The 12,289-nt window shown below is 51.8% G+C and overlaps 1 protein-coding gene across 1 annotated transcript in view; it reads left to right on the top strand.

Annotated features, from left to right (window-relative positions):
• ASS1 (argininosuccinate synthase 1) overlaps window positions 1-12,289 on the top strand; it is a 58,356-nt gene that overhangs the window by 17,099 nt on the left and 28,968 nt on the right. The window contains 4 exon segments of the mRNA XM_075578692.1: window positions 2,354-2,410; window positions 2,880-2,954; window positions 10,303-10,373; window positions 11,146-11,176. Of these exon segments, the coding sequence (XP_075434807.1) occupies window positions 2,354-2,410; window positions 2,880-2,954; window positions 10,303-10,373; window positions 11,146-11,176 (234 nt within the window).

Raw genomic sequence — 12,289 nt, forward strand, 5'->3', positions numbered from 1 at the left:
TTTTAGGTTTGAAGCAGTGAATAGACTGTTTTTATAGTGGAATCCGATTGAAAGCACTCAGTGCAGCCCATTCTTTTTTTTTTAATTTTATATTTCCATATAAATCATCAAAAATCATAGATGACAAATCCCTTGTGTTCAAATTAGAGAGAACCACAGCCAGTTCATTAACTTTGTAACAATAAAACGCATAAGGAAATGTACTGAGACTGCTTAAGCATCGAACTGCAAGGAAGGAGTCAGGAAGGATTTTATCTTTCCCCTTATGAGAGATCATTAGATGGTTTGTCACTGGGGTTTTTTGTTTGCCTTCCTCTGGATCAAAATACTGTAAGTACAAATATAGGAAAAAGTATCTAGATTTAGCATAGGTTGAACTTGATGGACGTATGTCTTATTTCAACCTCATCCACTATGTAACTATGTAGCAATAGAAAGTATTACAAGTTTATGGGAAAAAACAATACATCAAGAGGACATTTGAGATTATGAGGCCTATTCTTGTAGCTTCGATAACTTTGCTGCCATCTCGAACGGTTTGGCATTTGTGTTATCACGGTATTCAGAAAGAATCTGAAACCAAATACCACCTTCACCCACCCCCGCTGTCCCCAATAAACGGGACACTAGTGTTTAACCCCTTCATTAACTTAGCGGTTAGCCACTAAGGTAATGAAGCTGCCTGTAAATGTATTTCTATTACATAGGACGGAAGCCGGGGGTCTCCGGAGCCGGCATTAATGTGTATCGGCTCCGGAGACTCCCGGCTTCAATCCAACGCAATAAAAATAAATTCTAAGTCCTACTCGCACATCCCATCTCGTCACCCTTGGGGTGGCGAGATGTAATTGACGCGGAGCTCGCTAGCTGAGAGCCTCGACGATCTCATTGGAGGTACTGGAATAGGGTGATGTTATAAAAAAAACGCGAGTTGGAGCTGCGTTTCAGCTCCCGCTCGGTGTGTTTGAGCCGGAGCGAGACCGCTCGGGGAGATGCACGTCCCGGACGAGTTTGGCAGGTCATAGGCGCTTTCTGAATAGCAAACCTTGCCAAATCGTTCAGGAACTGCTCAAAATCCTCGATGGGCTAGTTATCGATGTTTATAGAATAGGCCCCTATGTCTGTAAAAGGCAAACTGTAGGATTGATGTGAAATGAAGCGCTTGGCGTTTGCAGACGAGTTCCATCTTTATACCCAAGCTGCTTGGAGATCATTTTCTTTGTGGACTTCAGCACTGAGAAGCTGGGACAGTTCCTCCGTTCTCAGCCCGTGCAATGTGCTTATTGTCACACTGGGGCGCCAGCACTACGATACACATGAAGTGACCCGGTCAGTGGATACCGGATATTCCTCGTGGATAAACCAGCCTTTTGGTTTCCAGTCTACGTTCTCAGCACATAGCGCAGGGGTGGGGCAACTCCAGTCATCAGGGGCCACCAACAGGTCAGGTTTTCAGTATATCCCTGCTTCAGCACAGGTGGCTCAATCAGTCCTTGCTTCAGCGCAGGTGGCTCAATCAGTCCCAGCTTCAGCACAGGTGGCTCAATCAGTGGCTCAGTCGTTGAACCACCTGTGCTGAAGCAGGGATATCCTGAAAACCTTACCTGGTGGTGGCCCTTCAGTACTGGAGTTGCCCGCTGTTGACATAGAGAGACTTCGATACCTTGGCAGCTATTTATCAAAGGCCTGCCTTACAAATTGCAAATACGTAGATTTCATATAAAGAAAAGAAAATCTAATTGACAGCGATGAGTCCTTTTTCTTTGATGTAGGCAGCGCTGTTTTTTTGCACTAATATTGCCCCAGTTTTTCAGCCGGAATACTTTGATAAATAATCTTTGTTCCTATTAGCTACAGGTGGAAGTCGTTGGTAGTATCAGTGCCTGACCACTAGAGGGAGACATGGACTGAGTTCTGTGTCCTTTTTGGTCCACTCACCAGAAACCGTGGCTCTGGTTCTCTGTAATGCCTGCATCCTGCATTGTTTCAGGCCCTGCAGCTTTACAATAACTTAAGCCTCAAAGTGTTTGGGTTCTTAAACCCCAGCCATAAGTGCCTTTTATAAATGGACATTATCTGATAGCTGCTAAATCATGAAGTGCATGAAGGTTGAAAAATCTCGCGCCCCCAGTTTGCGCACCCTTGCACAATACTGTAATAGTGACGCGTTTCGAGTCCCATTGGGAGAAAAGCGCTATATGAAATAAAGTTATTATTATTTTCTCTATTAGACTATAGTAACGGGAGACACTCCTCGCATTGACACAATGTAACACACACACGTTACTTGCTTTGCGGCATGTTTTGCGTCCATCTGTCCACCTCTCTCACCGGCTCTCTTCCTCTGTTGCAGGGGAATGACCAGATTCGATTTGAGCTGACCTGCTACGCCCTGTACCCTGAGGTCAAGGTAACTCGCACCACAACCTAAACATGTGTGTGTATGTTCTCACAGACAAACCATTATGCAATAGGAGGGGCTACACGTTTCGAACCCTTCAGTGCTGGACGGGCGGCTACAGCCACGTCCGTGAGAACCCGCTTTTTAGAGAGACACGATTCTGACCCTATGTGGCTGGGATGCATAGTTTGGGGCGCCATCGTTGGGCTCCACTTATTTGGGCTCCCAATGGCTTCCCAAAAACCCATCTCTCTTCACCGGCACTGTTACCTGTTTCTGTGAGTTTGCTACATTATTTCCTCATCAGGACTGGCCAACTCCAGTCCTCAAGGGCCACTAACGGGTCAGGCTGTAAGGATACCCCAGCTTCAGCACAGGTGGCTCAGTCAGTCCCAGCTTCAGCACAGGTGGCTCCTTACAACTTTCCCCTCTCCCGTGGCTTCTCTTTCTTTACACAGTTTGTTTGCCATCTCTGCAGATCATCGCGCCTTGGAGGATGCCGGAGTTTTACAACCGTTTCCAGGGTCGGAATGACTTGATGGCGTATGCCAAGGTACCGTCCCCATGTCCTCGTTCCCCGATGCCACGCTGTGCCCACTGTGCAGTAACGTGCAGCTCCCGTCACTCTGCCGATCCGCCTTTCAAAGGGTGATCCCCGTTATTATTTCCGAAGGAGCGTGAGCTCTTTGGGTCTGGGATCGGATTGCTTGGTGCTGAATGTGTGAGGAAATCAAGTTATGTTAGGAGGGGCAGTGGGTCTGAAATTGGGGCGACGTTTTGCAGTTTCAGTCTCCGCTCTCCTATCACCGGGCTGCGTATGTTCCACTGTCACCCTCAGCGTGCACGTCACAGCTGACCATTTAATGACTATTACATTCTGCAAACTGCAGGATATGTGCGCAAAATTAGTTTCACTTGGGCCCTCCACCTGCATTACATCCTTCAGGATAGATGGAAGGGGGGGTGTGGGTGCGTGTATATATGTGTATGTGTGTGTGTGTGTGTGTGTTTTGTGTGTGTGTGTGTGTGTGTGTGTGTGTGTGTGTGTGTGTGTGTGTGTGTGTGTGTGTGTGAGAGAGAGAGCTGTGTCTCTGGGATCACTATTAGTGTGTTTGTGTGTGTGTGTGTGTGTGTGTGTGTGTGTGTGTGTGTGTGTGTGTGTGTGTGTGTGTGTGTGTGTGTGTGTGTGTGTGTGTGTGTGTGTGTGTGTGTGAGAGAGAGAGTGAGCTGTGTCACTGGGATCACTAGTGTGTGTGTGTCTCTGGGATCACGTGTGTGTGTGTGTGTGTGTGTGTGTGTGTGTGTGTGTGTGTGTGTGTGTGTGTGTGTGTGTGTGTGTGTGTGTGTGTGTGTGTGTGTGTGCTGTGTCTCTGTGATCACTATTAGTGTGTGTGTGTGTGTCTCTGGGATCACTATTAGTGTGTGTGTGTGTGTGTGTGAGCTGTGTCTCTGGGATCACTATCACTGTGTGTGTGACAGATTTGCCCTCTGGCACACCCTGAGCTGGTGGTTATTACCTATTCAGAATAAACAAAGAGCGGCATTAATTGACTAACAAGCTCTTGAAAACTAATGAAGCCCGTGAGCCGGGGGGGGGCGCACTGAAGCATGAAGCCTCCGCTCTGCTGGGATAGCACAGGGGTGCAGGACACGGTCCCACCGGGGACACACACACACCGCACTCTGCTGGGATAGCACAGGGGTGCAGGACACGGTCCCACCGGGGACACACACACACCGCGCTCTGCTGGGATAGCACAGGGGTGCAGGACACGGTCCCACCGGGGACACACACACACCGCGCTCTGCTGGGATAGCACAGGGGTGCAGGACACGGTCCCACCGGGGACACACACACACCGCGCTCTGCTGGGATAGCACAGGGGTGCAGGACACGGTCCCACCGGGGACACACACACACCGCGCTCTGCTGGGATAGCACAGGGGTGCAGGACACGGTCCCACCGGGGACACACACACACCGCGCTCTGCTGGGATAGCACAGGGGTGCAGGACACGGTCCCACCGGGGACACACACACACCGCGCTCTGCTGGGATAGCACAGGGGTGCAGGACACGGTCCCACCGGGGACACACACACACCGCACTCTGCTGGGATAGCACAGGGGTGCAGGACACGGTCCCACCGGGGACACACACACACCGCGCTCTGCTGGGATAGCACAGGGGTGCAGGACACGGTCCCACCGGGGACACACACACACCGCGCTCTGCTGGGATAGCACAGGGGTGCAGGACACGGTCCCACCGGGGACACACACACACCGCGCTCTGCTGGGATAGCACAGGGGTGCAGGACACGGTCCCACCGGGGACACACACACACCGCGCTCTGCTGGGATAGCACAGGGGTGCAGGACACGGTCCCACCGGGGACACACACACACCGCGCTCTGCTGGGATAGCACAGGGGTGCAGGACACGGTCCCACCGGGGACACACACACACCGCGCTCTGCTGGGATAGCACAGGGGTGCAGGACACGGTCCCACCGGGGACACACACACACCGCGCTCTGCTGGGATAGCACAGGGGTGCAGGACACGGTCCCACCGGGGACACACACACACCGCGCTCTGCTGGGATAGCACAGGGGTGCAGGACACGGTCCCACCGGGGACACACACACACCGCGCTCTGCTGGGATAGCACAGGGGTGCAGGACACGGTCCCACCGGGGACACACACACACCGCGCTCTGCTGGGATAGCACAGGGGTGCAGGACACGGTCCCACCGGGGACACACACACACCGCGCTCTGCTGGGATAGCACAGGGGTGCAGGACACGGTCCCACCGGGGACACACACACACCGCGCTCTGCTGGGATAGCACAGGGGTGCAGGACACGGTCCCACCGGGGACACACACACACCGCGCTCTGCTGGGATAGCACAGGGGTGCAGGACACGGTCCCACCGGGGACACACACACACCGCGCTCTGCTGGGATAGCACAGGGGTGCAGGACACGGTCCCACCGGGGACACACACACACCGCGCTCTGCTGGGATAGCACAGGGGTGCAGGACACGGTCCCACCGGGGACACACACACACCGCGCTCTGCTGGGATAGCACAGGGGTGCAGGACACGGTCCCACCGGGGACACACACACACCGCGCTCTGCTGGGATAGCACAGGGGTGCAGGACACGGTCCCACCGGGGACACACACACACCGCGCTCTGCTGGGATAGCACAGGGGTGCAGGACACGGTCCCACCGGGGACACACACACACCGCGCTCTGCTGGGATAGCACAGGGGTGCAGGACACGGTCCCACCGGGGACACACACACACCGCGCTCTGCTGGGATAGCACAGGGGTGCAGGACACGGTCCCACCGGGGACACACACACACCGCGCTCTGCTGGGATAGCACAGGGGTGCAGGACACGGTCCCACCGGGGACACACACACACCGCGCTCTGCTGGGATAGCACAGGGGTGCAGGACACGGTCCCACCGGGGACACACACACACCGCGCTCTGCTGGGATAGCACAGGGGTGCAGGACACGGTCCCACCGGGGACACACACACACCGCGCTCTGCTGGGATAGCACAGGGGTGCAGGACACGGTCCCACCGGGGACACACACACACCGCGCTCTGCTGGGATAGCACAGGGGTGCAGGACACGGTCCCACCGGGGACACACACACACCGCGCTCTGCTGGGATAGCACAGGGGTGCAGGACACGGTCCCACCGGGGACACACACACACCGCGCTCTGCTGGGATAGCACAGGGGTGCAGGACACGGTCCCACCGGGGACACACACACACCGCGCTCTGCTGGGATAGCACAGGGGTGCAGGACACGGTCCCACCGGGGACACACACACACCGCGCTCTGCTGGGATAGCACAGGGGTGCAGGACACGGTCCCACCGGGGACACACACACAATCGCACATACACCGCGGTCTGGCCCGAGCTGCAGCTCTCGGTCTCCCCTGTATATGATGCCTGCAGCCCACGGTCCCCACTTGTCCTATGCCTGTCTTTCCCGCACCCCCCTGCCCCACTTCTCGTTGATGAGCTCGCTCCTCTGCTCAGTCTTTTGCCTCCCAGCCGCTTTTTTCTTTCTTTCAAAGGAATCAGACTCCCCCCCCCCCCCCCCCATCCTTTGGACAAACAAAGTATCATTTGGACAGTTAAAGGGACTTGCTGCAAATGAGAAGGGGGCTTAGAGAGATCTGTATCACTGAAACCCTTGTGTTCACTTAAGAGCCTCTTCTCCATCACCTATCTCCCCCCCCCCCCCCCCTCTCCCTTCCTCAATTATTGGTGGTATTTAGGCTTCAGATAAACCTAAACTGTCCCATCTTCCCCTGGGGCTGCAGATTCATCAGGGATCAGTCCGCAGATAAGTAAAAGGCCCTCCCCGTTAACTTGAGGCTGGCTATTTATTAACTGGACTGTAACATTAAACAATTGCAGTGGCCCACACAGGGGTCCTACCCATGCTTTAACCCTTCGGGCCCCCTTCCGGCAGTGACTGGGTTAAAGGGACCGTCCCTTTTTTAGGATGAAAGACACGGAGGTAATGAACTTAACAAAATAAACGGGTATTTGTAAAATAAAAAAAATAAAAATTCAATAATATTTGCCAACTTTTAACTTTTTTCCGTGGTGGATAAAAGGCTTTTTTTTTATTATCTTTATCGAATGTCTTTGGGTGATATGACCGGGGCTTGCTAGCTTTTGTGTACGGTAATTGTGATGCCACCGTTATGTAAACAGACAAACATAACTAGCTGATCCGCGTGGGTTGAGCATCCCACTTCAGAACCGCGTCCTAAACGCCGCCGCTCACAATTCTTACTCTTTATTTAGAAGAGGTTGAATTCATCTTTAGATCCTTTTTGTACGTTTGGCACGGTACCGCTACTTTTATTCCGGCACTTTAACCCGTTGGACGCCCCCTTGATGTGGGCACCACGTGATGGAAGGGCGGGACGTTGCCTCTTCCGTTCCCGTCACCGGTGATGTCGCGATCACGTGGAGCGCGTCGGGTGATCTGGTGTGCCGGTCGGGCGGTGACACTGTGGTGCCTCGGCCCCTCCGGCATTCAAGGGGTTAATCACTGGCTGCATTATAGGGTAGGTGGGCACCGCACATAAACAGGCCCGCCCGGGATGTATACAATCTACTTGAAATAAATGTTTTGCGGTTTTACAAAACATTGGCACAGACCACTGCAGTGCGTTGGCACAGACTTCTGCACTGCATTGGCACAGGCCTGCGCTGCCCCAGTAGCCTCATGCCTGGTAGAGGGAACCTGCAGTGCGTTGGCACAGACTCCTGCACTGCGTTGGCACAGACTCCTGCAGTGCGTTGGCACAGACTCCTGCACTGCGTTGGCACAGACTCCTGCAGTGCGTTGGCACAGACTCCTGCACTGCGTTGGCACAGACCGCTGCACTGCGTTGGCACAGGCTCCTGCACTGCGTTGGCACAGACTCCTGCACTGCGTTGGCACAGACCGCTGCACTGCGTTGGCACAGGCCTGCGCTGCCCCAGTAGCCTCATGCCTGGTAGAGGGAACCTGCACTGCGTTGGCACAGACCGCTGCACTGCGTTGGCACAGGCCTGCGCTGCCCCAGTAGCCTCATGCCTGGTAGAGGGAACCTGCAGTGCGTTGGCACAGACCCCTGCAGTGCGTTGGCACAGACTCCTGCACTGCGTTGGCACAGACTCCTGCACTGCGTTGGCACAGACCACTGCACTGCGTTGGCACAGACCGCTGCACTGCGTTGGCACAGACCGCTGCACTGCGTTGGCACAGACTCCTGCAGTGCGTTGGCACAGACTCCTGCAGTGCGTTGGCACAGACTCCTGCACTGCGGTGGCACAGACCGCTGCACTGCGTTGGCACAGACTCCTGCACTGCGGTGGCACAGACCGCTGCACTGCGTTGGCACAGGCCTGCGCTGCCCCAGCAGCCTCATGCCTGGCAGAGGGAACCTGCAGTGCATCAGAATGAAGCACAAGTCAATATAACAGTGAAGTCGCTGCTGTCTGCAGCTTGTGACATCTTCATTATTTCAGCTCGGGGTATTCTGGAAATAAACTGGGAAGCTCATAACCTTTGTCCCCGCGCTCAATGCCTTCACAGAGAGCCCTCCGCTAAACATTAGCCAAGGCCTTTTGCAAATGTGGGTTGCATTATTTTGTGCTTAATAAAGGAAGCGGGGACAGTGTGTATGAAGGGGGTGATTGCTTCTTTGTCTTGTTGCTTCATCTTGGGTAGATTCCTTACCCTTCAGTGCCTAACTGAATGAGGGGAACACATCCTGTGCGGACCACCTAAAGGGCCCACCTAGGTCCCAGCCGGCCGCACCGTCTCCCTGCAATGAGTTTGTTAACAGATTAGAGGTCCCACTGCGACAGAAGCAATTTTGAGTTGTTGCGAGCAGTTGGAGGGAAGGGGGACAGGGCAGGAGCTGGGGAAAAGGTTTTCTCTCCTCCTCGGTGTGGTGTGCGAGGGGAGGAATACATTTCATCAGCAATGTTATCTGAAGTGTGATGTTTTGTGCTGGACTTGTGATTAAATGCACAAGGAGACCTCAGAGGTGTTTATAATGCATGGAATCCATTGACCAAACACATTCTTAAGCTCATTCACGTGTGTGTGTGTGTGTGTGTGTGTGTGTGTGTGTGTGTGTGTGTGTGTGTGTGTGTGTGTGTGTGTGTGTGTGTGTGTGTGTGTGTGTGTGTGTGTGTGTGTGTGTGTATATATATATATATATATATATGTACCTCTTTCCATGAACATCTCAATATATGCGTACACATCATTCTATGCACCCCTGGTTGCTCTCATATAACTCTGTCTGTCTCTACAAATATATGTATGTATTTTATGTGTGCCTATGTAAATCTAACACTGCATATATATTCTCACTTTGCACATATCAACATGATGTGTGTGTATATATATATACTGCTCTGTGTATAACTGATTGCATAAAGTCTTAACCAGCAGGCCAGCTTTTATGGATATCCCTGCTTCAGCACAGGTGACTCAGTCGAAGACTGAGCCACTGATTGAGCCACCTGTGCTGAAGCAGGGATATCCATATAACTTGGTCTGTTGGTGGCCCTCAAGCACTTAGTTTGAAACCCATGCATTAAGATATATATATATATAGATCACAGAGTGATCAGAATACCAGCGTGATATGGTGGGTAATGAAACAGGGGGGTTTATTAATCCATCAGGCAAACGTGTCCTGACGTTTCGGTCCCCAGGGGGACCGCGAGGACTGGAGTTGGGACGTGTATGTTATACACATATACACACCTTCCTGTACATACCCATCTCTTTATATACAGTTACGTGTGTGTGTGTGTGTGTGTGTGTGTGTGTGTGTGTGTGTGTGTGTGTGTGTGTGTGTGTGTGTGTGTGTGTGTGTGTGTGTGTGTGTGTGTGTGTGTATATAATCTTGGATTCAGAATGTATCTCTCTATGCTTATCTGCACAAACTTCCATCTATCTGCAAACCTCTTTGACGTATGTTCTGCCATATCCGTGAAGCATTCCCTGTGCAGGAGAAGGTTGTGTATGTACAGGAGACTTGCAGATTAGGAAATGTTATGTGTATTCTTGGAGTGCAATGTTCCGTGCACATGTCTGCTCATAATATGCCCTGTTCCCGCGTTAGCGCTGACTCGGCATTACTGCACAGACCTTCCCGGCAGTAGTGTCATATCGGCACCATCCCTCTCTATTGAATAAGCCCCAGTACCAGCTGGTAGAGCAAACCCACATGGGCCGGGTAACCTGCATGGAGGGTTCAGCTGTCCTTGTTCCAGATGTCTGTTTATGGCGATCTCATCACAGCCCCTTTTCCATCGCTGTTCTCCTTAGAAACACGGTATCCCTGTTCCAGTGACACCCAAGAACCCCTGGAGTATGGATGAAAATATCATGCACATCAGGTACTGAATCCCACCGCTTCCACCTGATTTATTTATTTATCCAATGTGTTACCAGGAAGTAATACATTGACAGTTACCTCTCGTTTTCAAGTATGTCCTGGGCATAGAGTTATGATGACAAATACATGGTTATAAATACATAGTTACAAATACATAGTTACATTACGTGTACAGGGTTATACATGATATACAAGACATTGCATGCACAGCAAGAGATAATATATGTTATCGGCGTATGTAACAGTTACAGACCAGATTAAAATGTGAGACAGCTTTAGTTTTGAAAGAACTTAGACTGGTGGCGGCTGTGATTGTCTCCGGCAGGCTGTTCCAGTTGTGAGGGGCACGGTAGGAGAAGGAGGAGCGGCCTTAACCTCATTATAGGTTGCACTCCTCACCCCCAATAGAGCTCTCCAAAGCAAGCTCATCTCTGCCATTCCCTCGCAAGTTCTGACCAAATGCTCTTAAACACGTGATCTGAATCTGATTGCAGTAGAATCGGATTCTGTTAAATAAGATGTTAAAGCTCAGAGGGCCCACATTCCAGGTTTATGCTTTGTTAGCAAAGAGAATCCCTTAAACCTAGAAAGTATATTTTTGTAAGTTAATGGCCCGTGCGCCCTGTCCCATGGAGCAAAGATTGGTGATCAGCGTAATGCCCCTAAGGCTCCTCTGGCGGCGCCGAGTGAGCGAGACTCCGTCCTATCCCGACGTTAGCGCTACACGGCTATAACTGTACTAATGCATCACGTGTTTTATTCTTTATCTGCAGCTATGAGGGAGGAATCCTGGAGAACCCCAAGGTAAGTCCCACACTACATGGAGTGCGCATGCGTGTGCACGTTGGGATACATATGTGTAGAGACACATGCTAGCCACAAAATCGAGCTCTTTTTATTTACTTGTATAAGAGTTGGCAGGAAAGAAGCAAGGTTGTGAACATCTTATTTTGAATTATGTCCTCAATTTAGCAGCTTAATGTGGTCATTTTACCCCGTTTTGCTGCTGGGAGGGGCCTTCATCTCCTCCTGCAAAGACGGGGTTCGAAAAGTGAGTCTGAAATGGTCCAGAAAGTGCCCTGCTGGTCATTATTTTTGCCCCCAGATTGCAAGCTGATTGCGGTTACTGCTCCTTGTGTACAAATTAGACGCAGGTATTCCCAGCGTGCCTGACGCGTTGCACAATTACTGCCGCGCGCATGCGATCCAGGAAGCTCACTGGACGGGGAACGTTTCCCTGTGCTGAGGAACTTGCAATCAGTGAAGGCTGGAAGCATTTATATTCCGTGCAGGTGAGAGAATGCTGCTCTCTCTGTTCATGCTCCGGCAGCCTCTAAGAGCTACTTAAACTATCCATCAACACTAATTACACTATCAGTCAGAATGCATGCGCCCAGAGGGCAGGGAGCGAGGGAAGAGAGCGGAGGTGCGCGGGCACAGAAAGAACCATCACTTTGTTACAATATTTTGATAAACATTTCAGCCTTTGATCATTCTGTCAACCCAACTGGCTGGCCCGCTTAACCCTTTCATGCAAGGCCACGTGTAGATAGCCCATAAAACTGCAACTTTGTGACCTCTCTCCTACTTAACCTCATTAGTGATTCTGCAAACAGTTTGTAGGTGTTGGAAATGCAGAATAGAAAAGCAAAGTGGGCAGACCTACATGGGCACGGCATGGGACATATACGTGAATGGGCGCCCGGAATAGTACTGCTGGGTATGTGTATGGGCCCTAAAGTGTAGCTGGCACCCCTGGCGGTGAAGGGGTGAAAGATTGTTTTTTCAGGTTGGAAAGCAGCATTCTGCTCCAATATGATACCAAAACAAGCATTTGTTCATTGACCGCCTGCCTAGTTCTTAGACCACACAGCAATGGTTAAATAGCTGGATTTTGTTTGCCCAACACACCACAGG

Source organism: Ascaphus truei, chromosome 21 (assembly GCF_040206685.1).
Source record: "Ascaphus truei isolate aAscTru1 chromosome 21, aAscTru1.hap1, whole genome shotgun sequence".
NCBI classification, from domain to species: Eukaryota; Metazoa; Chordata; class Amphibia; order Anura; family Ascaphidae; genus Ascaphus; species Ascaphus truei.